The sequence below is a fragment of the Canis lupus genome, chromosome 26 (assembly GCF_003254725.2).
Source record: "Canis lupus dingo isolate Sandy chromosome 26, ASM325472v2, whole genome shotgun sequence".
Lineage (NCBI taxonomy): Eukaryota > Metazoa > Chordata > Mammalia > Carnivora > Canidae > Canis > Canis lupus.
In genome coordinates this window covers 38138821-38166577 of record NC_064268.1, presented here as the reverse complement: position 1 = coordinate 38166577, position 27757 = coordinate 38138821, and the positions used below count along the sequence as shown (strand labels likewise).

At 50.4% G+C, this 27757-nt stretch overlaps 1 protein-coding gene across 3 annotated transcripts; it reads left to right on the top strand.

The window, feature by feature from the left end:
* LIPA (lipase A, lysosomal acid type) lies at positions 1-27704 on the top strand. Of its 3 annotated transcripts, XM_025441401.3 has the most exons (12): positions 24-144; positions 2098-2187; positions 3625-3705; positions 3906-4017; positions 5643-5757; positions 15808-16006; positions 17102-17211; positions 17778-17914; positions 22119-22265; positions 23195-23266; positions 25282-25353; positions 26246-27704. In XM_025441401.3, exons 3-12 carry the CDS (start codon positions 3686-3688, stop codon positions 26477-26479), a joined length of 1218 nt encoding a protein of 405 aa, XP_025297186.1. In that variant the 5' UTR covers positions 24-144; positions 2098-2187; positions 3625-3685; the 3' UTR covers positions 26480-27704. The 3 variants fall into 3 exon arrangements, with proteins under 3 accessions (XP_025297185.1, XP_025297186.1, XP_025297187.1); XM_025441402.3 differs by lacking the exon at positions 3625-3705 and having other exon boundaries at positions 25-144; XM_025441400.3 differs by lacking the exons at positions 2098-2187; positions 3625-3705 and having other exon boundaries at positions 1-144.
* Positions 27705-27757: the final 53 nt, after the last annotated feature.

Here is a 27757-nt window from a genome sequence, read left to right as displayed (position 1 = left end):
TCGGCGGCACTTCCCGGCGGCGGCCGCTGCGATTGGCGGCGCGCGTGGCTGGTGGGGGGGAACCGGCCCCATGCGTCCCGGGTCCCGCCCTCGGGCTCCGCTCAAGAGGCCTTGCGGCCGCGGCGGGCTGCGGGGCGCGGAGGGGTGAGTGCTCCGGGGTGCAGAGGGTGCGGGCTGCGGGGCTGGGGTGCGTGCCCTGGGGCGCCGGGGGTGCGGGCTGCGGGGTTCCCGGGGGGGAGGGTGCGTGCCCTGGGGCGCCGGGGGTGGGTGCTCCGGGCTGCAGGGGGGTGCTGGCTGCGGGGCTGGGGTGTGTGTGCCCTGAGGAGCCGGGGGTGAGTGCTCCGGGCTGCAGGGGGGTGCTGGCTGCGGGGCTGGGGTGCGTGCCCTGGGGCGCCGGGGGTGAGGGCTGCGGGTGCGTGCCCTGGGGCTCTGCGGGTGCGAGGTTCCCGGTGAGGAGGGTGCGTGCCCTGGGGCGACGCGGGTGAGTGCTCCGGGCTGCAGGGGGGTGCTGGCTGCGGGGCTGGGGTGTGTGTGCCCTGGGGAGCCGGGGGTGAGTGCTCCGGGCTGCAGGGGGGTGCTGGCTGCGGGGCTGGGGTGCGTGCCCTGGGGCGCTGCGGGTGCGGGCTGCGGGGTTCCCGGGGGGGTAGGGTGCGTGCCCTGGGGCGACGCGGGTGAGTGCTCCGGGCTGCAGGGGGGTGCTGGCTGCGGGGCTGGGGTGTGTGTGCCCTGAGGAGCCGGGGGTGAGTGCTCCGGGCTGCAGGGGGGTGCTGGCTGCGGGGCTGGGGTGCGTGCCCTGGGGCGCCGGGGGTGAGTGCTGCGGGCTGCGAGGTGCGTGCCCTGGGGCGCTGCGGGTGCGGGCTGCGGGGTTCCCGGGGGGGTAGGGTGCGTGCCCTGGGGCGCCGGGGGTGAGTGCTCCGGGCTGCAGGGGGGTGCTGGCTGCGGGGCTGGGGTTTGTGTGCCCTGGGGAGCCGGGGGTGAGTTCTGCGGGGCGCCTGGGGGTGCGTGCCCTGGGGCGCCGGGGGGTGCGGGCTGCGGGGCGCCAGGGGTGAGTGCCCTGGGGCGCCGGGGCTGAGTGCTCCGGGGTGCAGGGGGTTGCTGGCTGCGGGGCTGGGGTGTGTGTGCCCTGGGGCGCCGGGGGGTGCGTGCCCTGGGGCGCCAGGGGTGAGTGCTGCGGGGCGCCTGGGGGTGCGTGCCCTGGGGCGCCGGGGGTGCGGGGCGCCGGGGGTGAGGGCTGCGGGCTGTGGGGCTCCGTATTGTCCTGGCCCTGGGGGCGCCCCCCGCCCGAGCTGAATCTCTGCGCCCCGGGCCGGCCGGGATCTAACGGTGCTCGCCCAGGTGTCGGCCCAGGTGGGAGGGAAGCCGGGCGTGGGCGCAGCGAGTGTAAACGGAGCCGAGCTACTGCCGGGCGGTGGACTGGGTCCTGACCACACCGTTACCTGGGACCTTGGGGCCGACCCCTGTCTCGTGTTCCAGCACCTGCGCCGCGCACCTGCTGTGTCCAGGGCGCCCCCGAAGATCCAGGGGTTCTAAGTGACTCAGATGCCGCCGAGGGAGGGCCGGGGTGAAACAGGGCCGAGCCTTGCTCGCCTGTTACGGTGTAGAAAGAAGGGAGATTAAAGTTGCTAAGAAAACCCGGAAAAACAAACAGAATCCAGCCTGGAAGGGAGCTTTGTCTTGCTCTAAACTTCTCAGTCATCATCCTTCCCAGGACCAGTTGACTACTTGGTTGAAAAGCTGGCTTAATGGGATGGCAGGAAAAGTGAGCAGAGGGACGCGTGCAGTTGAGAGCCCTTAGCTGTTACCCTCCTGCAGCTTCTCCGCAGATGCTCCGGGCTCTGTAGGTTAGCATCCGGTGGAAGGCGTCTGCTGCCACGGAATTCTTTAGTTGTGGACATAACCTTTCTTTCTTCCTTTCAATCTCTTCCCTGCTCCCTAGTAAAAAAAAAATGGACTTTGGGGTGGTTGAATTTATGATAAAAGGTGGCCTGGGAGGTGGCCTTCCCAACCACCACAATAAAACAGTTGTGGGTAATTGCCAAGGGAGCCTCTCTGCCAGTGCAGACTCAAGGTTACATTCCTTTCTTTCTGGATGCACAGTGTGCTCCGTGGCTTGGAGAAGTAACTGCAGCATCAACAGGACTTGCACTGGCAGGATTTGCACGACAGTCTCTAGAGAACGTCTCTAAGGTTGGTGGAATACTCAGATAAACCGCCCTAGTGTATGGATGTACAACGGCGACACTTTAAACCAACGGTTCCATAACTTTTGCCGTACGTGTGCTCCCATGAAACCCTTGGTAAATTCAGCATAGTGAACCTGTCCAGCTCCCTCAAAACATTCCTTGTAGCCCCTTGTAATCCTTTCTTCTCGCTCCTTTTCTTCTCAGGCAGCGGAGATCTGCTTTCCATCAATAGAGATTATGTTGCATTTTCCAGAGTTTTATATAAATGGAATCATATGTATTTATTCCTTCTTTTTTTTTTTTTTTTTAGGTCTGGCTTTCATTCACATAATTGTTTTGAGATTCATCCATGCTATTGTGTGTTCACTCCTTTTATTGCTGAGTAGTAGATATATTCATATGTGTGTGTGTGTGTGTGTATATATATATATATATATCCACCCATTTGGGGCATTTGGGTTTTTCTAGTTTTTGTGTATTATACACAGGCTCTTATAAACATGTTTGTACAAGTCTTTGTATGGATATACATGCACACACCTTTTTTTTGAGTGAATATATTTTTCAAAGCGAAGGACGCTTTGGCTGCAGCTCCAGTTTTGCCTCTAACCATCCAGGTTCCTGGGGGGACTCTCTTCACTTTGCATTTAACATTCAGCCCCAAGGTCTTTGCTGTGCTGTGATTTTGCACCATCCCTGGTGGGAACTAGATCATCTTTGTGGGTGGTTGCAAGGTCTCAGCAGGGGAGAGGGATTGGTCTTCTATCCTGTTTCTCTTCCAGGCTCTCGTTCATTCCAGTCTTTTCCTTGGATGACATATCTGTTTTATTTACTTTTAAAAACATATTATCATACATTATAATGTGTAGTTGACACAGTGTTGACACAATGTTACATTAGCTTCAGGTACACAACATAGTGGTTCAACACCTTTGGACTTCATGCTGTACTCAGAGTGTAGCTACCATCTAGAACCATGTAACTTCGGCTCTATCCCCTGTGCTGTGCCTTTCATTCCCAAGACCTATTCCTCCCATAACTACAAGCCTGTAGCTCCCACTGCCCTTCACCCATTTTGCCCACCCCCTACCCCTATGCCATCAGTTCTCTGCATTTATGGGTTTGTTTCTGATTTTTGTGTATTCTTCTTCTTCTTCTTCTTTTTTTTTAGATTGCACATACAGGTGGCATCATATGGTATTTGTCTTTCTCAGTCTTGCTTATTTCACTTAGCATAATATTTGAGTGACAAATTTGAATCCTGACGTGTAATTTTGTGTGGGAACAGAAACAGTAGAAGGCAGAACTGATACTGGACTTGAAAATGTTTAAATCACAATTAGAAGGGAAAAGGTGGGAGGCTAACAGGCGCTGGAATTCTGTGGCTCTTCCCTATTTTCAGCCTATTGTCTTCTAAGTCCCCTCTTCTGTTATTTCTTAGGAACAACTGGTTGAACCTTGTGGTGAGAGAGTGAGTGGGTGTGCTGGGCTCCGAAGGTCACATGTTAACTGGTGAAGGCAGGTGGGGGAGTTTCCTAGTAAAAAAGTGATTCCTTATTTTTTGGTTTCCCTATATGGCTGGAGTCTTTTGTATCGTATTTGCCCTTAACCTGATGTTTACCTGCCCTAAACCTGGTTCAGAACTTTTTATGGAAGCATTAATCTACCAACATAAGCTGTGTAGTGAAATTCAGACAAATAACTGCAGACTATTTTGTGCAGAATGAAAATGCAGCTCCTGGGATTGGTGATCTGTTTGGTCCTTGGGACCCTGCGTTCTGAGGCCCTCAAAGGGAAGCTGGCATCCTTGGATCCTGAAACGAAGATGAACGTGGTAAGTTTCTCAGAGTCTCAAAGAGGCTTTTAAAATGCAGCAATGACAGATGTGCACTATTTTCTGTGATTCAGTTATGTGGGCTACATGAAGCTACAGACTAATCTCTTTATATGTCATTGTGCTTTTCATGTTCTCTGAACCTTAGATTTCGTTTGCTGCCTTTCCCACCAGGTAATGTGCGTTTCATGAATTGCACTTAACTGGTAAAACTACATGCTTCTTGATGGGATAAATGACATTTTTATAAATTCATTTCATCTTTAAGTCTCACTGCATTTATTGAAAGAATGATAAAAATGTATCAAAACTTTGCAAGAATGTGCTACCAAGTGCTACTTTTATAATACACTGGACAAGGAGTGTGATTAGCAATGCCCAGGGAATACAGTTCAAGACAAAGATCAACATATCTGAAAAAAAAATTGTTAGACCAAATAAGCAAATATAATTTGTTGAGTAATTGACACAGTTCAGAGTTATTAATCTTAAGTAAACAGTAAAATCTGGAAATACCTCACTTAGACATAAAATATTGGGAAAATACAAGTGACTAAAGAAAATACTTTATTTTTTTATTATTATTATGTTTTTTTAAAGAACAAGCATGGTGGGGAGGAGCATAGGGAGAAGGAGAGAGAGAATCTTAAGCAGGTTCCATGCACTGTAAGGAGCCTGATGCGGAGCTCGATCTCATGACCCTGAAATCATGCCCTGAGCTTGAATCAAGAGTTGGACACTTAACTGAGCCACCCAGGCGCCCCAAGAATAGCTACTTTGAAGCAGATGATGCAGTGACCTCAGTGAAGAATCCAGGCAAGCTCAGAGGCAGATAAATCCATAGTGAGTCAAGAGAATATAACCTGATATATCAGGGTCTTAAGGCCAAGTGTTATTTCTCGTCCCCAATTTTTTCTTTCATTCCTCTCCCTCCTCTAAAATTTTTATTCTGTAAAAATGACGCAATAAATTCTTTCAAATACTTGTGATAGAGAGGATAGTGAGCACTTACATTAAATCGAGATGCTTGAATTATCCACACCCACTGAGCTCCTGATTGACAGTTGGCTCCATGGGTTGTTCCTTATGGAGAAGTGAATTTGATCATAACTTCCTATTTTTCATCTCTTATTCTTCAGCTCCACCTTACTATCGTGTATTTTATTACTGTCTCTTGTTAGCATTATTTTATTAGGTCATTGATAAAAATGGGTTAATGAGATACTTTGTTTCCCAGGACAGGCCCTCTTAAAATAAGGGTAGTGGTAGATGGCTGTATTAGCTGACATATTTAGAAAAGAAAGAAGTGTGTGTCTCCCTGTGGAGCCAAGATGGAAACAGAGAGGTCGAAAGCCGTGGTGAATTAGACACGTTTGGTGTAGAACATGCTAGAATGTTGAAACCAAGGTTAATCAAACACCTGTGAGCAGAACACATGGATAAAACGTGCGGAGGCTCCCCCCTGTTTGGGTGGTGCTTCTGGAGAGAGCACAGTAGGAGTTCAGGGACAATCGATGGCTTAAAGCCTGAAGAATGCCCACACTTTGTCTTCCCCTCAACCTGTTCAGGTGGGAGAGCGTGTCAGCTTCTGTCCACAGACTTTCCAATATTCTTTTTCTCTCTAGAGTGAAATTATCTCTCACTGGGGATTCCCTAGTGAGGAGCACTTCATCGAGACGGAAGATGGATATATTCTTTGCCTCCACCGAATCCCTCACGGGAGAAACGGCCGTTCTGAAGGTATGGGCCTTTTCTCTGGTGAGAGAGCAGGGCTCTGCGAAGTACTCGCACTGCTGGTATTTGGCTGGTTTTGGTATCAGTGACCAAGTTGAGTTTTAACTTCAAAGCATTGAAATGTTATTTTTAGGTCAAAGTACTAAAAGTACTAAAAGTACTAAAAAGTACTAAAAGCGTTACAAACAGAAAATGTTAGAGCATAAGGCACGTCTGGAGAAATGACTGAATTGGGATCAGATCCTTAGTCTGATACATGTTTAACAATTTCAAGTAGTCTGTCTAGAAATTCATTAATCTGAATCAGAAACCACAGTTTTGCTATGGGAAGATACATACCTATCTTCAAAGCTTTAAGGACTTTCATGTATTACTAGCGAGAGTGGAACAAGACCACACGACAAGCAATTTAACAGCATCTGTCAAAATCACAAATGTATTCAACATCCTCCGACTCAAAAATTCTATTTCTGGAAATGAATCTTACAAACAAACTTGCACACATACAAGGTTATGTACAACTGAAGTATTCGTCTTCTACCGGAAGACTAGAAACAGCCCAAATGCCCATTATTAGGGCATCTGTCAAGTAAGTCATGGTATAGCTAAGCATGTATAGCTGTGCGATTCTATAGACTCGAACAGTGAAGGGACGCCTGGGGGGCTCCGGGGTTGGGCGTCTGCCTTCGGCTCAGGGCGTGACCCCGGGGTCCCGGGATCGAGTCCCGCGTCGGGCTCCCCTGCATGGAGCCTGCTTCTCCCTCTGCCTGGGTCTCTGCCTCCCTCTCTGTGTCTCTCATGAATAAATAAATAAAAACTTAAAAAAAAAAAAAAAAGAACAGTGAAGTATTCTATGTATTTTATGGAAAGATTTCCAAGATATTAAGTAAAAAATTCAAGAATCAAAAGAATGTGTGTTACAGTCCACCTTTTGTATTAAAATGGAAGCAGGGAAAAATAATAATTATGTTCATATCTGTTTCTAAAGATATTTTTTTAGAGGTGAAGAAATCAGAGATTTGGGAAGGATACATACACACCTGGGGGAGTCCAACAACGAGACAGCAGGGAGGGATTTCACTGTATGGCTTTTTATTTCCTTTAAGTTTTGAACTATGTGAATACATTGCCTATTCAACAATTTAATTTTCAAACAGCAAAAGCTATCTACGTAATCCTCAAAACCTTTCATTAATAAGGTGCTTCCTTATGACAAAGAGAGCAGAGATTTCAGCACGTCCTCCAACAAAACTGACCTTTGAATCTTTTTTTTTTTTTAATTTTTATTTATTTATGATAGTCACACACAGAGAGAGAGAGAGGGGCAGAGACACAGGCAGAGGGAGAAGCAGGTTCCATGCACCGGGAGCCCGACGTGGGACTCGATCCTGGGTCTCCAGGATCGCGCCCTGGGCCAAAGGCAGGCGCTAAACTGCTGAGCCACCCAGGGATCCCTCATTAAGCTTCCTTCTTGTAAGTATGTTGCAAAAAATGAGTAGTGAGCTATGCTGAGGGCTTCTATTTTTTTTTTCTGCTCAAAACACACAAAAATGTATACTTATTCCCGAGTGAACATAGGATCGTACTTTCCTTGCTGTTTGTTTCTTTGTTTGTTTTTTGTTTTTTTTTAGTAAACCCTTTGCTTTCAGATCCCATATAAAAAAAGACTGCACTGATATCATATCTCTTAAGGTTAGTTGACCAATTAGTAATGTGAATCTCTGCTAAAAGAAGCTCCATGAAAACAGGCCTAGACAATGCACCCCCTCTGTTCTGTGGATGTGCCCCCAGGCTTGGGTCTCACGCAGCATTAGAGCTGATAGATAGTGAGGGCTGCCCACCATGCGGGTGGGCAGCACCACTCCTGCAGCTGGAGCGCTGTGCTCTGCCAGGAGAGGAAAGTGAGCACCGGTCTCAGTTGGCTCCCTGGTGGCAGGAAGGGGTCATGAGTTCAGCGCTAGGTCTGTGTCAGCTGGCAGAGGCGCTGGTGCTTTTGCCTCTGCATCTTGGATTCTTCACCAGCAGAAACAGTTGATTGGCTGGATGATCCCATAACTCCCTTTTAGTCTTGCTCACTTGGGTCCTGTGGCTTCTAGTCTAAAGTCTTTGGTGGTGGTGGTGGTGGTGGTGGTGGTTGGCAGGCATGCGTGCTGTGGGGCCATGGATACCCTTGGTCCTCGGAATGGGGAACGCACAGGACCCTAGGACCCCGAGCTCATGACCTGAGCCAAAGGCAGATGCTTCACTGACTGAGCCCCCCCAGGCAGCCCCATACACCTTCTCTGTAGTAAAATAGAACAGAACCCTGTGTACACACGTATGACACACATTTGTAGAGGGTTTTTGGACTCAGTAAAGAATGTACTGGTGTAGACAATCATTTGCCTGTCTGGCCAATGTCCTACCAGTCAGTCAGTGTGGAAAGCTCTCAGTGGCCTGTGGAGCGTCTGTGTGTGCTTCTCGGTGTTAAGCCAACTTCTCTGTCAAGTGTTGAGCTACCCCTGCCCTGCACTTGCTCCAAAAGGGAATTGAAATTAGGAAACCCATCTTTAGAAGGGAAGTGGTTCTGTTTTCACGTGCTCAACCTAATTTCAGAAAGTCACGGGACGCCAGCACTGGAAGGATGTCAACGTCCTGTGTGAACCCGGGATCTGGAGAGTTTGCATTTTAAACTTACTTCCTGGTGGATTCCAAGGCCCTTGCATTCTGGAACCTGTGTTCTAGGTGAACACCCTCATTTTACTGGGTGATACAGAAAGAAACTGCTTTGAGGCAAAGAGTAGTGGCCCAGCCAGTCTGACTCCAGAGACAGTGCTCTTTGAACTAGAGAACGCAACCTTAAGTCATAAGTATGGGGCAAGTGGATCCCATGATGATTAGGTGATTTCTTTTCTTTGACTAAAACCAGGAAATGCATATTGTCTTGCCTAAAATAGAACAGCGACCACAACAAGGCAGACCTGTTGCTTAATTGGGAAATACGTTCCCTGTAACGCAATTGCCCAACAAAGCGCCAGGAGTGGATTGGTTTATCTGATACAGGTACCTCATGAGTACCTGTTGATGGTGGCATGATGGCCCCATGAGCCAAGCGGTGGGACTGTGGGAGATGAGTAGTTGTCTTCAGGTGTTTTGAACTTCCCCTTGGCCGAGACGCCTCAGGGCTGGCCTCTGGAGCTTTTGAAGTCCTCACTGAAAAGTCACAGTCAGGCTTGTGAATTGGATCTTTGGACAGAAGGGCCATTGACTGTGTTTGCCTTTGATTATTTTAGGGTTCTGATTATTTCTGGATTTTCTGTTCTTCTGTGCAATCGCTAACTGAGCAGTCTGAGGAAACGCTGTGCCCCAGCGAGCTCCCCGAAGGCCCCAACAGGCTGAGATGTAATTCCTGGCCCCTCAGCTACACTGGGCACAGGCAGGGTCTTTAATCAATGCCCGGCTCGTCGGCTCTGGCCAGCTGAAAGCACGCCCAGGTGTGCTCGGCTCCAACGGCACGTGGGGTAGGCGACTGTGTTCAGACCTTGGCCTCACGGAGCTGCGCAGGCCGGTTCCAGCCTTGCACGTGCTGTCTGTGTGCAGGCTGGGGCTGCAGCAGTCGGGGTGGAAAGCAGAGTGTCCCGCCGGCAGCCGTGCCTCCTGCAGTTCCCCGTCTTCCTCCTGGTTCGCCCTCCCTCTGTCCTGTCCCCCGCGTCACCTCTCCGGGAGGATTCCCCAGCCGCTCATTCTGAGCCCTCCAGTTTCCCTCCCAGCACCGACGGCGGGAAGACCAAGGTCATAACGTGTTCCGATGCTCACGGGGTCTGTGATTTCCATCCTCACTAGACCGTACACTCTCTGAGGCCGAGGATTCTTCGGACTATTCAGTTGTCCCTCCAGCCAAGGCTTCAGTCTCTCCAAGAGGCCTTCCAGCCTGGGCCCTCCTGGGACGCGGTGGAGCAGGGCACGAGGGCCAAGGCCACGCAGGTGAAGGAGTCCGTGCTCCGGAGCTCGCGCATAGCCACAGATGCCCGTGGAAAGTGCACGGCTTGGAGCCTTTCCTGGGGCTAGGCCAGGTGCTCCCCATGGATCAGGAGGTGGATTCTCGTGCAACCCTTACCTCTGTTACAGGTGAGGGGACCAGGGTTTATGGGGCTCGATTGGTTTGCCTGTGGTGAGGCAGCTGGTTGACATGGCTTAGGACTGAGCTCCTACCCACTCCGCCCTGGGGACAAGGCGATGTCCCCAGATAAAGCCACAGTATGGGAGGTGCTCTGTTCAGGTGACCTGTGCACCAGCTTCTGTCGTGGAAGTTCCTGGCCCTGACTGCTTTGGAGATAAACCCCTCCTTCTTCTTTTCTCCAGTGTGACTGTGTTATGACCACGGCTTCCCCCTGGTACTACTTGCTGAGAGTGCTCTGGGCTGTGTTTTGAGGCCGACTCTTCAAATTCACTCAGTAGCCCTCTGCTCTGGATAAGTGGAGGTCTGCTCTTCATAGTTCTTAACAAGGAGGCTCTAGAACCGCCTCCAGGAACCTGTGGGATGTCAGCCCGGGATCTCCACGTGTGGCCTCTCTCTGGGCATTTAGGCAGTACGGTCCTCTCTGGGCCAGGCTGGTGCAGCAGAGGGAGAACCTGCGCCCCGTTGGGTGAGGGCCCCTTGAACGCAGCTGTGGGCGGGCGGCATCCGGAGAGCTGAGGCAGCCTGTCGAAAATAACTACTTCCAGGCCTGTCCCTGGAGTTCCTAAATCAGGATTTAGTTCCCTAAATCAGGAGCTGGGCCTGAAAGGTGTATGTTTTTGAAGTGCTCCAGCCGGTTGCGTATCTTTTGATACGCAGCCAGCTTTGGGAAGTAGCGTGCTCGGCTTGCGTTGAAGTGGTTGGGTACAAATGGAGTACTTGTAAGCACACCTCTTGTCCCCTACCACTTTGCTTTTTAATGCCGATTTTGTTGGAGCAGTGGTTAAAGCGGGGACTTTGGAATGAGGAGAGCTCGGCTCCCGCTGGGTGAGTGTGCTAGCACAGGTCACGTAACCTCCCTCTATCTCCAGGCATCTGTTGTTTTTATCACGGGGGTGGATCGTCACATTCTCTCATAACAGCACAATCCATGTGGAACACAGTGCCGGACCCATAATCAGGAGCTGTTATGAAAATACTAGTGATAACCACAAATTAACCAGATGCCAGAATGCCTGCTACGGTTTGGGAGTTTTTTGTGATCGGAGTCCTGCCTTAGGGATGGTTTGAACCATCCCTGGACTTTGGGCTCGTGCACTATTGAGGGCCTGCCTTGCTGGGGCTCCAGGTCTCTTGAATTGTCCAGTCCTAGGGATGATTGCAGGGACTCTAAAGCGAGGGGCGATCCTGACTTTGCCTTACCCGGTGCGACATGGTGGCAGTGTGTGCACCTCAAGCAAGTCCTTGATGCCATTTTGTCTAGAATCTGCCTTGGCAGAAGGAGCAGGAGGCCGGGGAAGCCCTCGTGTGACTCAGAGCCCACCTTCTGAGCTATTCTGGAAGGTTTTAGGTTGTGCAGACTCCTTCCAAACCAGCGAGGAGCCAGGCCTGTTTCTTCTTTAGGTCCTGGAGACGTACGGCCCGCCTGTGTCCTGGTCCGGGATTGCTGGCTCTACGACCCCACACAGATTCCTTAGCCATACTGTGGCTTGATACCTCACACTCCTCCTGTCTGACGGTTCTGGAGGTCAGAGGTCCTAAGACCAAGGCGTTGGCAGGGCTGCGTTCCTTCTGGAGGTTCTAGGGGAGAATCTGTTTTCTTGTCTCTTCTAGCATCTCGAAGCTGCCCACATTCCTTGGCTTCTGGTCCCATCCCCTACCTTCAAAGCCAACAGCGAAGCATCTTCCACCTCCCTCTCCCTCTCTGTCTAGTCCTCCTGCCCCCCTCTTAGAAAGACCCTTGTGGTTACATGGACTTGCCAGCTAATCCAGGCTGATATTCCCATCTCAATATTTTTTTTAAAAAAAGTTTTATTTATTCATGAGAGACACACACAAAGAGAGAGGCAGAGACCCAGGCAGAGGGAGAAGCAGGCTCCATGCAGGGAGCCCGACCTGGGACTCGATCCCGGGACCCCGGGGTCACACCCTGGGCCGAGGGTAAAGGCTCCACCACTGAGCCCCCTGGGTGCCCCACTAGAGCGATACTCCTTTTCCAGCAAATGCTCAAGTCCTTGATTGATAGTGGGATGGGGAAGAATGACATGATCCCTTCCCTCCTCTCGCCTGACAGGAGCGGGGGAGGGATGCCGGCGGGCACGCGGGCAGGCCCATCTCCATGGCCCTGTCATTTCTGGGTGCCCTCCTGCAGCCGCCGAATGCCAGGGGGAGGAGACAAGCTTGTCAGCATCTCTGTGCCACCTCTGTGCCACCCCAGGCCAGGCTTGGTTAATGTTTTGTCTGCCGATGACCGATTGTGTTTAACAGAATCATGGGTGCCAGAAGCCCATGAGGGCCCTTTGGTTCTAGAAAGAAAGGAAGGTGGCCCAGCCTGGAAGGACGTGCACCCCACAGGGTCCTTCATGTCTCCGGGTCACACAAGGCACCGACCTTGACCACCGGCCCCCACCCCTCCTGGCATCTGACCTCAGGGAGCATCCGCGTGTGCTCTGGGGTCCCGGCTGGCTGCAGCCTGGGGCGCCCTGTCGGTTCTACGAATCCAGGAACCCTTTTCTTCGCCAGAACCCCCCGTGCGGCCATCTGTGTCTCCCTCCCTGGCTAAAGTGTCCCTGCCTCTGGCTGCATGACTTTTTTTCCTGTGGGCTTTCCTGAGGGGGCCTGGCCTGGAAGGTGACTGTGTGTCTGTTCCTGGGCCACAGTGGAGCGCCCCGGGGGAGGGCGTGTGCGTTGCCCACCTCTGTCTCCCACGTTTAGCCCAGCGTCTGAGGTAGTGTAGGTACCGGGAAAGGTTTATGCAAAATACGTGTTTTCAGTCACTTCTCTTTTTTTAAAAAAAGATTTTATTTATTCATTTAAGAGAGAGACAGAGAGCGCACAGCAGGGGGGTAGAGGCAGAGGCAGAGGGAGAAGCAGACACCCCGCTGAGCAGGGAGCCAGACTCGATCCCAGGACCCTGGATCATGATCTGAGCCGAAGGCAGATACTTCACTGACTGGGCCCCCCTGGGTGCCCCTTGAGTCCCAGCTTGATGGGTTTGGGCTTCTAGCGCTCTTCTTGTCCAGCAGGCTCAGTAGAAATTCTGCAGATGCGTGGCTAGGACCGAGCAGCCCAGCATCGCCGTCAGGCCATGTGTCACCCCCTGCCCCGGTGGCAGCTCCTTTCCTCACCTCACTCCCACGAGGTAGGCTGGGGTCCCGAGCACATGCTGCCCTGACGTGTGCCCCTTCTCGGCTTTGCATTTGCCCTTCCCAGAGAGCCTCGGGGGCTTCTCGCCGCCCGTGGGATCCAGGGATTTACTGGTGGTGGTTTAAGAGTTTCCTGGTGTATCGTCAACTTGCCAATTCCTACATTTCTCCTTTGCAGCTCCTCGGTGAGGGAGGGAAGTGAAGTACAGAGCCCCCGGGGACCTGTGGCTGCTGGCCCCCTGCAGGCCTCGGCCCCGGCCTGGCTGCACCCCCCAGGGAGGCCATGCCTGCCTCCCCCGAGGTGGCCCAGTGCAGAGGCCGCTTCTCGGCCAGGGGTCACCAGGCTCCTGGAGCACCTGACTCTGCGTTCCCCCGGGGAGGCGGCCCCCTGCAGACCGTGCTTCTGTGTGACCGCGGATGTCACAGGCAGGTGCACCCCTCGGAACAAGGCAGTCCAGGCCGGTCATGCCTGAGTGCGGCCAGTGTCTCCTCGATCAGCCTGACTTGCTGGCCTTTTAAGGTCAAGTCTTACTCCTCCCAGCGTGGCCCAGAGCACCTTTGATGGAGGCGAGTGTCTCACTGTGCGGAAAGAACACGTTAGCGGCAGCGTGTGGCTTCCAGGGGCCTGTCACACGGGCTGCCCCATTACCCTGAGCCATGATGCCTCTTGTCGCTGTCGCTGCACACAGGGCAGCCCTGCTGACGAGCAACTGTTGTTTAAAACCTATCACGTGCACTAAAATTTATTTACTGTATTTATTTTATTTTTTTAATTATTTGGGAGCGTGAGAGAGAGAGAGAGAGCAAGAGTGGAAGTCAGGGAGGGGCAAAGGGGGAGAGAGAAGCAGATGCCCTGCTGAGCAGAGAGCCCGACGCAGGACTCGATCCCAGGACCCTGCGATCATGACCTGAGCCAAAGGCAGACGCTTCACCAACTGGGGGGAGCCCCCCAGGAATCCCTTTATGATGATTCTTATTTCCGCCGCCGGATTATGATCTTCACTAACGGTGAGGAGCTGGCCTCTCAGATGCCATAGATGCCCTGGCCCTTGTACGTGGAGCTTTCTGAGCTGGGTCACCCTGGTAACGTGGCACCAAAATGAGCATTGACCTCCAAGGAGTGCTCATAACGCTGCCCCAGTCCTGTCTGTTTTGCCCTCTATTCTCTCTGTGACGGTGGGAGGTCACGGACGGGTCCCCGCTGTGTGTCATGAGGTCAGAGGAGTTGCGTCGGGCCCTTGCCGGGCAGGGCGTCCCGTTGCCTTTACAGACGCAGCACCCACGCGGTGCCCGTGCTGGAAGCGCTTGGACGCTGCCCCCGGAGCTGCCTGGAGAGCCCACCTTGCTTCAGAGGGACAGTCACCACCCAAATCCGTATTTGGACATAAACAAAAATAAACATTCGTCCAGACAGATCTTTCTTCCCTTTTTCCCTCGCTGCTTCACGCTCCTCCCGCTTCCTGCGCGTCGTCGCTGCCCTGCTGTCGTCCAGAGTAGCCTGTTGTCTTGTGCTTTGCCTTCTTTCCCCACCTTCCAGGCCGCGTCATAAGCTTCCAGGCTGCCACGGTCCTTGTCGTCGCTGGTGGCAATAAATAATTGGACTACTTAACAGTTAGCTTCCCCCGCCCCCCAGGGCCAGACAAGCTCATTCATTTCTGTTGACAGTTGTTTATGGAGTGGAGACCCAGACTGCCCGGGTGACGGTAGTGAGCCGAGTGCGTCGGACGCTCCTGCGTGCCAGGCACTTCGCTGAGAGCTCTTCCAGGAGCATCCCGTAGCTCGCTGCCCGCTGGCCCTCGTGAGGCACGTCCTACATCTCCCTGCTGCGGGGGACCGTTAGGATGGCAGATGCTGAAGGACCCTGCGCGGGGCAGCACGTCCCAGGTTGGAGGGACAGCCTTGAGCCTGGGCGTGTCTGTCTCCAACACTCATGGTCAATATGACGTCAGCTCTGTGAGGGCGAATTGTTTCCCCCCTGCTACGTCCCCAGTGCTGGGAGTGCCTGGCACATAGTTGGTGCTCAATACGTGTTTGGTCAACGAATGACTAAATGGTCTTAACATGATGTCAGCAGCCAGAGGTCACGTTTCTCTGGCTCCCGAGTCTTTGTTTTTCCACTACGTCACCGTATAGGTGAGCAAAAAAAAAAAAAAAGTAGATAAAAGAACGTGTGTAGGGATCCCTGGGTGGCGCAGCGGTTTGGCGCCTGCCTTTGGCCCAGGGCGCGATCCTGGAGACCCGGGATCCAATCCCACATCGGGCTCCCTGCATGGAGCCTGCTTCTCCCTCTGCCTATGTCCCTGCCTCTCTCTCTGTGTGACTATCATGAATAAATAAATAAAATCTTTAAAAAAAAAAAAAAAAGAACGTGTGTATATAAGTTTAGGAATTTGTGTGCATATTTTTCTGTCTTTCGATTTATTTTGTCAGGATACATTGTAAGAAATGCAATTACTGGACAAATAGGTTACAGAAGCATTTCACGAGGTCTTAAGAATGTATTAACATTTTTTATGGTGAAGTGAATGTGTCTTGTTGCTAGCTACACAAAATCCTCTGTTTTTGCTGTGACTTTGCCAGCAGCACTTAAAAAGATGTTCTTTACTGACGTTGTATAGGAGTACGTTGTTACCTTGACATTTTAATTTGTTTTTGAGTCACTGTTTGGGATCTTTTATGAATTATCTGCTCATCACGATCTCACGTTTGCTTTACAGCTGGGTGGTCCCCCGCCTAAACACGAGTGTTTTCCAGGTCCTAAGACAGTGGTGTTCCTGCAGCATGGCCTGCTGGCAGATGCTAGTAACTGGGTCACCAACCTGCCCAACAGCAGCCTGGGCTTCATCCTGGCCGACGCCGGTTTTGACGTGTGGCTGGGGAACAGCAGGGGCAACACCTGGTCCCGGAAGCACAAGACCCTCTCCATAGACCAAGATGAGTTCTGGGCTTTCAGGTGTGTGAGTTGCTCTGCTTCCTTAGCACCCTTCAGGCAGGCACTCTGGGGAGGCAGATCGACAGGGAACTCAGGGCGGTAGGAGAGGTTGTAAAAGGTTGTTAAAGGGTGAAAACCTACTGAGGAATTTAGTAAATCACAGCAAGTTGAATTACAAGCAAATAATTACGTTTGAGACTTAGATCCGGTTACGATGTTTAGTTATTTTGGCAGTCCGGGTCGTGTGGGAGCTGCTGGGTGACTCGTGTCCTATGACCTTCTTCCTTCCTCCATAAACATGCGCTGCTTTTCTATTTCCAGAAATTGTCCTCTCCTCTCTGTTACTTCTGGCTCTGCCTATTACTCATGGCGTGACATGTCAGTAATGTTTTTTTGTAAAACGGGGCTAATAAATGCCTAACTCACGAGGTCATCGAGAGAATCAAAGGAGAGGATACAGGGGAGAGCCTGGCGCAGGCGGGTGGTAAAGTCTGCACGCGCATCTCCGGATGACAAGCGGCACACGCGCGGGCCCACGGCTGTGTCCTGCTACCTGGTGTTAGAGAAGGTCAGGGCTGTGGACTCCTCCAGGCTTGTTTCCCATTTGAAAATCCGTAGTTACCTAAGGACAGGAAACGCGAGCGTGGGAGTTTTTACCAAAGGGCCAAGCAAGGATATACTTGTTGTCACACCATTTGTAGTGGTGAAAAGGCCGAAACTATCAATGCCCATCAGAAGTGGATGGACAAGGTGAGTGTTGTGTGTCTACACAATGGATGGCCAGCGGCCACACAGCAGCATGGATGTAGCCAGACGTGCTGTTTGGCCACACTTACGGGAAAATTCAAGAATTAGGGGCACCTGGGTGGCTCGGCATCTTAAAAAAAGAATGGGTTAAGCTAATTTATGGCACGAGAGATGAAGGCAGTGGTGACCCTTGGGAGGCACAGTTAGAAGGCGGCCCGCACCGCCCTGTTAACACATTCTGTGCTCGGTGCTACTCTTCCCGGCTGGGCTCAGCTTGCGGGCACCGTCACATCGCAGCCTTACTGTGCGTGTGTGCACTTGTGTTTGCATGTGGTGTCCTCACAAGAGTGTTCCTTTTTTGGATTCCAGTTATGATGAAATGGCAAATTATGACCTACCAGCTTCAATCAACTTCATCCTGAATAAAACAGGCCAAAAGCAAGTGTATTACGTGGGTCACTCTCAAGGCACCACGCTAGGTATGTGATAAAGACGAGAGCTTGATGGAATGTCTTAGTCCGGTTTGCATTTGTTGCTGAAAGTGAAATATGGAAAAAAAAATAACGTTAGTTCAAATTGAGATGTGTGTTTTTGTTTTAATGCCAAGCAGAAATAACGAATAGGAGAAGGGCAGAGAATGTGGGTACTACCTCATGTTCTCTGGAAATGCAGACTTTTGTATCGAGAGATACGTTAGAGCTAGAACATTCTAAGCACATAAGTTCCTTTTGAGTCTTTGGTGACTGATCTGAGGGCCGCGGTAAACGTTCCCTGGGGCTGGTGGTGGGGCTGCCTGTTGGGGAGAGTCTTTCCCAGGCTCGGCTTAGCTGACCGAGGGGGAGCTTCTGGACCTCGTCCAGCGCGTACGCAGGCTCAGAACTGAATCAGCTGCACACGTCCTGGCTTCACTCAGCACCCTCCTGGTTTGCGGGTCCTGCCCCGGGGGCCGTGCTGCTGCTGCAGGGCCCCAGGGCTGCCGCGCAGCCTTGCCGGCCCCAGAGGAAGTCCCGCAAGAGGGAATTCCAAGTATCTTCTGTTCCCACAGGTTTTATAGCATTTTCACAGATCCCCGAGCTGGCCGCAAAAGTCAAAATGTTTTTTGCCCTGGCTCCTGTGGCTTCGATCCAGTTCTCTACCAGCCCTCTCAGCAGACTAGGAGAATTGCCAGAATTTCTCCTGAAGGTACGTGGACTCCCCCAACCCCAAACCCTCTTGCCCCACAAACTTCCTTTTCAGACCTGAAGAATTGGCCCTTAGAGGGAGAATCTGCGCCTTCCCCCCGGTACGTCTCGCTGTCGATGGAACAGTGGGGCTTCTCGCCATGGTGTTTCTGTCCCCGTCACCCCTGCTTCCAGGTCCTAGGGGGTCAGGGAAGGCGGGTCACTAATGCTGCAGGGGCATTGTCTTCTCACAGGTCACTTGTCAGTGCCGCTGGCCACCCACCACACAAAGGGAGCCCAAGGGAACCCTTAAGCAGCTAGAGTTGCTCTTGATGCTGCGTGGGGAGCCCAGGGAGCCTGTGCCTGGGAGGAGGAGGCAGGTGCTGCTCCCACATGCTGGCTCCTGGCCCCGAGGTCAAGGCCCAAAGACACTGTTCCTATTGCATGTCATAGCCTGACCCCAAACACAAGCCAGTAACCGCCTGAGGCTCAACCCAGGAGCTCTGTGAGCCCCCCAAGCTCTGTCCAAGGACGAAGCAGTTTTTTCAGGAGGAGGAGTTGAGAGCCAGCAGAGGCCAGATGGCCCATTACTCATGCACCCGATGTGCTTCCCGTGTGATACATTTATACACACGCACAGGGAATGCTGCAGACTGTACTCTGGTCTCGGAAGCCGACCATCACATAAGATGGATCCTCTGCCCCCGTGACCAGAAGTGCACGTAACGTGTGGCCCCCTCTAACCAGACTCGGGTCATAGAAGCTTCAGGTTTCATTACAAACAATTCAGAGATTGCAAATAAAGCGCCCTTCCATTCGTTACCCAGGTCCTCTCACTCCTTAGAGTTGAACAAGGTGCTCAGGGTGGGGCCTTTTCCTATAGACCTTGGGTGTGGATTTATTTTTTATTTTTATTATTTTTTAAAGATTTATTTATTTATGATAGACATAGAAAGAGGCAGAGACACAGGCAGAGGGAGAAGCAGGCTCCACGCAGGGAGCCCGATGCAGGACTCGATCCCGGGACTCCAGGATCGCGCCCTGGGCCAAAGGCAGACGCTCCACCACTGAGCCCCCCAGGGATCCCCTGGGTGTGGATTTAAATACACACACAGATCCTGAGAGAAATTCAGTGTTTTGTTTTAACGCTGACGGTGGCCGACTTAGGTATATATTGCTCTGCGGGTCGTGGCTTCCACTTGGAGAGCTGTCATGCGACCGCATAAAACACCATCCCGTTCTAACCACGGGGGAGGGAGTACCCCCTTAGCAGGAATTACCGCTTACTTTTTCTTTATTTGTCTTTTGAAATCCAGATAACTAAAACTAAGGGCTTTTTCCTACCTTTTTCTTCTTCTTCTTTTTTAAATTTAAATTCAATTAAGTAGCATAGAGTGTATTATTAGTTTCAGGGGTAGAGTTCAGCGATTCATCACTTGCACATAACACCCAGTGCTCATCACGTCCCAGGAACTGCCGCCTACGTAGCCAGACTCCCGTGGTAGATGCTGAGGTTGTTGCTTATGTGCCGTGGCCGCGCCCCTGTACCTTCTTCCCGAAGAACTGAAGTGGCTCTGTCATAGGAGCATCTCTGATTTCATGTAATCCTTGGAGGTTGTGATCTAATAGCTTTGTAAAGGTAGACCCCCCACTTCCCGCCTTGGAGGCGGTGCCTCGTTAAGTCTGCAGAGGGCCCTGGAGATCTGCAATTTCACAGAGCACCCCATAGGACCCTACTGTAGACTAAACAGCCTGGTCCTCGGGAGTCCCTGTCCCAGACAGCGGTGTTTTCTGATATCCTGGGACAGTGACAGAATAGGAAAAATAAATGTTCCTAAAACCTCTCAATTAGCTGCTGTGGGAAATCTGGGTTGCCTCCACGGAAGTTCAGTGCCCTCACTCTCAGAACACGATGATGTAAGTTAGGAAGACTTCAGGATTGACCTGAGCAGGCCTGTAAGTGTACATAAGGTGAATTTTTCTTTTTTGGAACACACTGTCCTGCTTTGACGTAGTTGCCGGTGGAGCATGCCACAGTGACGTTCGGTTAGCAGTTTTAAAGTTCAAGGTCAAAAAAATAAAAAATAAAAAAAGATAAAGTTCAAGGCCAGCGTCACCACCCCATCTGTCCAAAGGAGAACGTGGCGTATTGCACCCCATGTCAGGGATGCCCTGTCTCCGTGGTTTTAGTAAAGAACCTCAAAATCTCTTTGTCACATGTGACCGTCACGTAGACTTAAAGCCAGTTTTGCATACTGATGCCTCTTCCTGCAGCGTCCTGCTCTGCACATGCTTCTCGCTCCCCCCCAGCCAGTCATCATGCAGCTAGTCAGGAGAAGAGGCAACCCGAGGGGACCCAGTGGCCATCCTGTAGAAGACGGGTCCGGTAGAGCTCACGGGCTCTGCGCACGGGGACAGAACTTGCCCGAAGTAGGGCTGAATGTGGCCCGTGTGGTGTAACAACTTCAAATCAGTCACACCCTTTAAAAAGCATATCTAACGCTGAAATCTCAATAATTGATTATTTTGGGGGGTGGGGAAGTGTTGTGTACCCCAAAGCGGTTGCACCCTTAGGCTGGGTTAAGCTTTCCGGTTCAGAACGTCACCCAGGCAGCGTGGCATTTCACATTCGCCGTTTCACACGCTGCGCTTTCGTGCCGCCGCCGCGGGTCTGTTAGGCCTGTGAGGAGGACCCTGCCTCGTGCCTCGCCCCCCGCTTCCGGCGGCTTGCTCGGCTCTCCTTGGCTTGTAAGAGCCTCTCTCCCGTTTCTGCCTTCATCTCCGCATGTGTGAGCACCCCCTGCGTGTCTGTCTCTACCCAGAGTCCTCCTTTCTGTAAGGACCCTGGTCCTACCACGTGGGGGCCGCGCTGCTCACCTCATCCTCCCTTGACAGCCTCTGTAAGGGCCTGACTCTAGTAAGGTCACATGCCGAGATACTGGGAATTAGGGCTTCCACATACCTTTTTTTTTTTCTTCCTGGGATGGAGGAACACGGCCTTGGTAGGCATTTGAACTTTTCACCCCTGCTCGTCCCTCCGTGGGGTAGGCATCTGCAGAAGTATAAATCCTAGGGGGACAAATTTGGGTGCAACGTAAGGAAGATGCTTTTCCTGTTTCGCATTGCACCCGTACGTGAAGATCTTTGGGGGCATAGTGATTGCCCCAGAGATCCTTGAGCACAGACTCAGCGGCCATTGGTCAGGGCTTGTGGAGACAGGAGTCGGCACACTTGGTCTCTAAAGGGCCCCGTAGGACGTGTTGTTGGCTTTGTGGGTCACATGGCCTCTGTCGTAACAACTGAACTCTGCCCCTTTAGTGTGAAAACAGCCAGAGACAAAGCAGAAGAAAATGAGTGCACCTGTGTGCCAATAAAACTTTATTAGCGAATAGGCAGCGCCGGTGGAGGAAGAAGGAGGAGCTATTGTTTAGTGGGAACGGAGTTTTCGCTTGAGATGTTGGGAGAGCTCTGGAGAGGAGTAGTGGTGTGGGTTGCACAATAATGTGTGTCCTAATGCCCCTGAACTGAACACTTAAAAAATGGTTAGAATGGTAAAATTTTGTGTTCCTCATGCTCTATCACAATGAAAAAGCATGAAAAGAAAAACACAACAGGCAGTGGGCAGGAATCGGCTCACTGGCCAGTAGAATTTATATGGATTTTATATGGATGTATGTGTCCTACGTGAGATACGTTGTTGACCAGCCTTGGTTTCGACTTTCTTGGAAGTCACTACCAGCTCGGCAGTCAATGAGAGTTCTTGGGGATGGCCCTGGGAAGAGTGATCATTAATGCCCCTTCCTTTTCTTTTTCTTTTTTTTTTTTTTAATTTTTACTTATTTATTCATGAGAGACACAAGCAGCGGGGGAAACGGACTCCATTCCAGGACGCTGGAGTCACGACCTGAGCAGAAGGCAGAGGCTCAACCCCTGGGCCACCCACACATCCCATTGCCCCTTCCTGCTGTACAAAGTCTGCTGTTTGTTAACTTATTTGGTTTTTCTGCCTCTTTTCCTCACTGGAGACTTTAAGTCCACGTCTCTAACATCTGCTTTTGCCCTAGTAAACCTATCGTGTATGTATGCTGGTGTGACCGTCCGCCGGTTGCCATTCGCCTTCTCGGGTCTCATGTGGGGACACTTGGCGTGCGTCTCCGCTTCGGAGGTGGGGCTTGTAGGCCAGAATGAAATGCTGAGATATTCTTGGGTTTCTTTTTATTTTATAGGACTTACTCGGGTCCAAAGAATTTCTCCCCCAGAGTATGCTTCTGAAGTGGCTGAGCGCACACTTTTGCTCTCACGTCATTCTGAAGGAGCTCTGTGGAAATGCTGTTTTTGTTGTCTGCGGATTTAACGAGAAGAACTTAAACATGGTATGTGTGTTTATGATCACACTTGCTTGAGCTTTCAGTGAGTTTATCTTGTGTGTGAACATGTGTATGTGCTGGAGGATGTGAGAGAAGCATGAAATGACCTCGCTGAAGACGCACGGGATTCACTTTGGCAGGTGCCTGGGGATGCTGTCTGCTGGTCTCAGGCCTGCTGTGGGCAACTTCCTGCTGAGTGAGGAGACTTGTCGTAGTTTAAGTCCTGATAATTATATTCATTCTAGTGATCTGTTTCTTTTGAAACAATTATGGTTAAGTGTATTTAAATTTGTGTGTGTGTGTGTCTATGTGTGCACACATTTCTTTACTTATTTTATAAGATGTAGATCTTTGGTCAGCAATATGCTGGTACTTCTAATGCTTTTTTTAAAAAGATTTTATGTATTTTGAGGGAGAGTGAGAGAGAGTTTGAGCATGCACAGGGGCAGGGGCAGGGGCAGAGGCAGAGGGAGAAGCAGGATCCCCCCGAGCAGGCAGACGCTTACCCGGTTGAGCCATGCGGGCGCCTCAGTGCTGGTATTTCTAAATATATTTGTCATTTGTAATGTTGCATTTTGAAAACAGGCTTTAAAATTCTAGAATGAAGACTCCAGGTAATTCTTTTAAGTGATATTAATTTTTCTTGTTCCCAATGACAAAAGCAAGGTCTGAAGAAAATGGAAATGACCCGTAACCTCAACCCACGCAGCCCTACAGTTAGTTACCGTGTCGCTCTGCTTCCTTCCTACGTATTCTGCGTGTGTGTGGTTGTACGTCTTTTTATAGGACGTATTTGTAGTCAGAGAACTAGAACTTTTTTCCTTGCTCTTCGTCTCATATATTTGAGATTGTGGCTCCGAAGTGCAAAACATGATTCTTACCCGTGCCTCCTGAATGCCGTGTCCTTTACTTATTTCAGTGTATTTATTTTGCAGTCTAGAGTGCCTGTGTATATATCACACTCTCCTGCTGGAACTTCTGTGCAAAACATCTTGCACTGGGCTCAGGTAGGTGTTCTGGGGGCGCGCCGGGGTTTGCCCACCATCCCAAGCCCTTCCTGCCCCCCACAAAGCCGGTCCGCTTCCAGAGTGGCGCTGGTTTCCTGCCCCCGTGTCCTGGGTTCCTGGCATTGTGCTACTGTACTGCTTGCGAGTTCACCCAGCAGCTATCAGGCTTGACCTTTTTCCCCTGCCCTCCCCTCCCCCCGTCAGTTTTTCACAGAGTCCTAGATTTATCTTATTTCTGTGTTGTTCCACAAAGCAAGATTTTGGAGCAGCTTTGAGAGGGAGGCTGCAACGTCAGCACTAACCCATGAACACAGTGGATAAACCAGAGCTAAACCAGTCATCGCATCAATGGGAACCACTTGCTTTTAAAATGCAGTTTTGATTGTCTTGTCCTGTACCAGAAAGCAATGCATGTTCATTCCAGAAAATTCAGAAATCATGTATAGGAAAAAAATAATAATGCTCTTATGATAGAAATAATAGTTGTAGGAAGAGGCTGATTAATTAATTAGATGGCTTATATTATTTTCTTCTACTTATTCTTTCATAATTTGCTTTTTTTCCCACCTAACAGTATTATCAGGGACTTATTTCTACCTTAGGACATATTTTTGTAGGAATTTCCTTCCTAACCTTTTTTTTTTTTTTTTAAGATTTTATTTATTTATTTGAAAGAGGGAGAGAGGGGGAGGGACAGAGAGAGAAGCAGACTCCCTGCTGAGTAGGGGGCCAGCCCCGTGTGGGGCTCCATCCCAGGACCCTGAAGTCACCACCTGAGCCCAAGGCAGATTCTTGATTAGCCTACTGGGACACCCAGGTGTCTCTATAACTTCTTTTTAAATATGAACTACTCACCATTTAAGCTCCAAACCAAGATGCTGTAGGTGCCTTGGAGACTACACTGGGTAGTCACCATTTGCATCTGAGTTGCCCCTTTTAACAAAATATTGTTTAAAAAAAGTAAGGGGAGTTGGGCTCACGGTAGGCTGTTGGGTTGGCTATAATCAAGGCTTCTAAAAGTGGATATGTAGAAACTATGATGGGGATGATAAATAAATATATTAATTCACAGATTAGTAGATGTAGAACATAGTATTTATAGTAATCCACATGAGTACGTTAATATATGATCAGTATTTTATGCTAATATGAATATATTAATCCTTGTACATTTTAATCCCTATGTAAGTCTTAATATGTATATTATATGTAATATGCATTTCTTTCCCAAATAAGGTAGTTAACTCTTTGAAAATGTTTAAGATTCAAATTTCAGTAAACAGCATAAAGTTTATCTCATGAGTATAGTCATCGATCCAGTCATTCACAGCACTGTGTAGCTGCTTTAGTGTGTCATAGGGTAGCTACATTCCAACCAAAATGAAATTCTTGTATTATTTATTTTATTGAAGTGTAGTTGATGCACAATGTTACATTGGTCTCAGGTGTACGGCACAGCGATTCGACGAGTCTTCGGGTCATGCTGTGCTCCCACGGGCGTAGCCACCATCTGTCACCACACAGCACCGTTACAGTACCAGTGCCATTTAATTAATTTATGTAAAGATGTTATTATTTATTTAGAACTATTTAGAGTAGGGGAAGGGGATGGAGGGAGAAAGGGAGAGAATCTCAAGCAGATTCTATGCTGAGCACAGACCCTGATGTGGGGCTCGATCTCATGGCCCTGAGATCATGACCTGAGCCGAAACCAAGAAGCAGACACTCAACTGACTGAGCCACCCAGATGCCCCCCCCATGTGGTTTTGTTTTATTTCATTTTATTTATTTATTTATTTATTTATTTATTTATTTTTATTTTTTATTTTTTGCAGTTTTATTTTAAATTACAGTTTGGAAATAAAGAGTAAATCTGGGGTCAGCATAAAATGGACTTCTGGGGATACAGCTAACTCTAGCAACCTGTGACGCTTTCTCAAACTTCTGTGTCAGATAACATTTTCCCTCAAATTATCTTTTTTTTTTTTTTTTTTTTCAAATTATCTTCTTTTTAGTTTATTAAATACCAGAAGTTCCAAGCCTTTGACTGGGGAAGCTGTGCCAGGAATTATTTCCATTACAATCAGGTAAGGGCTTCAAAAGTCTTTAGAATTAAACCTGGCTCTGAAAAACCACCAGTGGAGCCAGCTGGAGTCACCCCTCTGGGCTGGGTGGGGGGTGGGTGCTTGGGTGCTGGGGGAGATGTGAGGGAGACCTGAATAGACGGTGGCAGTTTCTCTCCATCTTCTGGAACAACCTGAGCCTTGTGGTGGGTGGTGTGGTCTGGGCCTCCCATCCTGGTCCTTTCCGCTGGCTCTGTAACAACTGTCACCACCTCACATCATTCAGCGTGACCAGGAACACGGACTCTAGGGTCAGGGAACCCTCAGTCTGCTCCCTGGCAGCTGGCCGGGCTGCACAGCCTAAGCCTTTTCTTCCACATACACAGAAACAGACCATTTTCTGAGTGCTGAGTGCTCTAAAGCCTGAGGCACGTGGCCCATATTTTTCCTGTTTAGTTCTCATGCTGCCCGTGTGGCAGGTGCGCTGGCTGTTATCATTCTGGAAGGTAAGGGAACTGCGCTGGGCAGAGTTCCTATGACCTGTGTGGAACCCCAGAGGGAGAGGTAGTCAGAGTAGGGTATAGGACGGCCCCGCCCAACCACCCAGGCTCCAGGGCTTCGCATCCGCTGCCCAGAGACCAGCACCTTCCTCTGGGGCCGAAGCACTGAAGCACCTGCCATGGTGTCCGGCACGGGGCAGGGGGCGATAGCTGGCAGTTACTAGGGTTACAGGTCTGTGCTCGGGGTTAGGTTTCTTTTTGCTCCGATAGTAGTGACTTCAAAAGTGAGCTGAGAGCCGTTGTCAGAACTTCGTCTTCCACTGTCCCATCACACTTACTAATCGGTATCGAATGAGGATTGCTTGTGTTTTTGAAAAGTGAAACAACAGCAAAGCCTTCTGTTGGTTTTACTGCAGACCTACCCTCCCCCTTACAAGGTGAAGAACATGCTCGTGCCCACCGCCGTCTGGAGCGGTGGCAACGACTTGCTGGCGGATGTCGACGACGTCGGCATTTTGCTGCCCCAGATCACCCACCTGGTGTACAACAAGCTCATCCCTGACTGGCAGCATCTGGACTTTATCTGGGGCTTGGATGCTCCTTGGCGGCTCTACAATGAAATAGTGAACCTAATGAGGAAGTATCTGTGAGAGCCACGCTGGAGAAACTGTCACCGGTTCGGGTGACGAGTCACGTTTAAATTTGTTGGCTTAATTTCTCTAAAATCATTGTCTTTCCCAGGCCTTTTAAATTTTTTGTATCCCATCGAGTGATGACTGAAGTTGCTCAGGTCTCTCCGGGATCAGAAACATGCTAGCTTACTTTCTCTTGTTGCGGCCTGTGTAAAGCTCGTGTCTCAAACATGGTGCAGCCTCTTTAAAGCTACCACTGACTTGCAAAAGGTCCTAACTGTCGTGTATATCCTTAAAATTTAAAATACACAATACTGCCTTTTTACCTTGCACAAGACACACATGCTGAGTATGTGATGGGGTTTGAAAGCTGTGAGGTTCGTTGGCAAATAACCGGACTTTTGATTTGAAAACGGTCAGGATGTACCCAGTTCTTATCTCTTTGCCTCAAAGGGCTGCTCAGTCCAGTGGCCTTGGAGTCACCGGGGAGCTAAGTGACACCCTCATGTTCTCATGCAGTCGGTGCAGAGCTGGGCCAGTCGTAAAGATTCTATAATGAATTTTAGCCAACAACCATGATTCTCCTTATTTAGCAAATGTTTAAATTGCTCAGACCAAACAAAACAATTGGCTGGAATCTTCAGACAATAAATTCTACTCATTAACACGACCCCCCAACACCCTATATTTTACATGGCCTGAGTACAGGCAAGCCTCCGTAGTCAGGAACCCCTCATCGTGCAGCAGGCCAGAAATCCACTGGTGTGAGAAGACAAGTGGACCAGGAGGGAGCCCCAGTCTCCTCTGTGGGGTTAGCGTCTGCTAGGCCGGCCGCTGTGACTTGGTGCTTGGGTGTCCGAGGCAGGAGCCCAGGGCTGCCCGGGAGGAGTGTCCTAACCATTTTCACCCAAGAGAAATGTGACATGAATGTTTTCAGATTAATGCTCAGGGATTCTTCCCGTGTCTTTAGTTTCGTACGTGTCCGTGCTGTCAATGCTCCTGACCCCACTCCTAGTTCACGAAGCCCTTACTCACCTGCCTTCCTTGCTGCGCCATGTCCTTGCAATACGAACAGATGGACAGAAGGACAACCGATAGGTTTTTCTGGTTCAGCTCTTTTGGCTGCGATAATAAATGATGCTTGGTACTGGCTGATGTGTGCAGGCAGCACGATACCACTTTGTAACACTGAAAAGGTCTTGTTGGAACTTTGCAATAAAACTCAGTAGCTTCATGGACCTGAGGGGCTGTGTGTATGTATGTGTGTTTTTTTTTTTTTTTTTACATTTTATTTAC

What these genes read in the sequence shown, in the direction of transcription:
- LIPA (XM_025441400.3), top strand. Translation starts at nt 71, where the DNA reads ATGCGTCCCGGGTCCCGCCCTCGGGCTCCGCTCAAGAGGCCTTGCGGC. An exon ending in GATGAGTTCTGGGCTTTCAG is followed by an intron (nt 16,007 to 17,101) that starts GTGTGTGAGTTG and finishes TTTGGATTCCAG; the next exon opens with TTATGATGAAATGGCAAATT. An exon ending in TGCCAGAATTTCTCCTGAAG is followed by an intron (nt 17,915 to 22,118) that starts GTACGTGGACTC and finishes TTTATTTTATAG; the next exon opens with GACTTACTCGGGTCCAAAGA.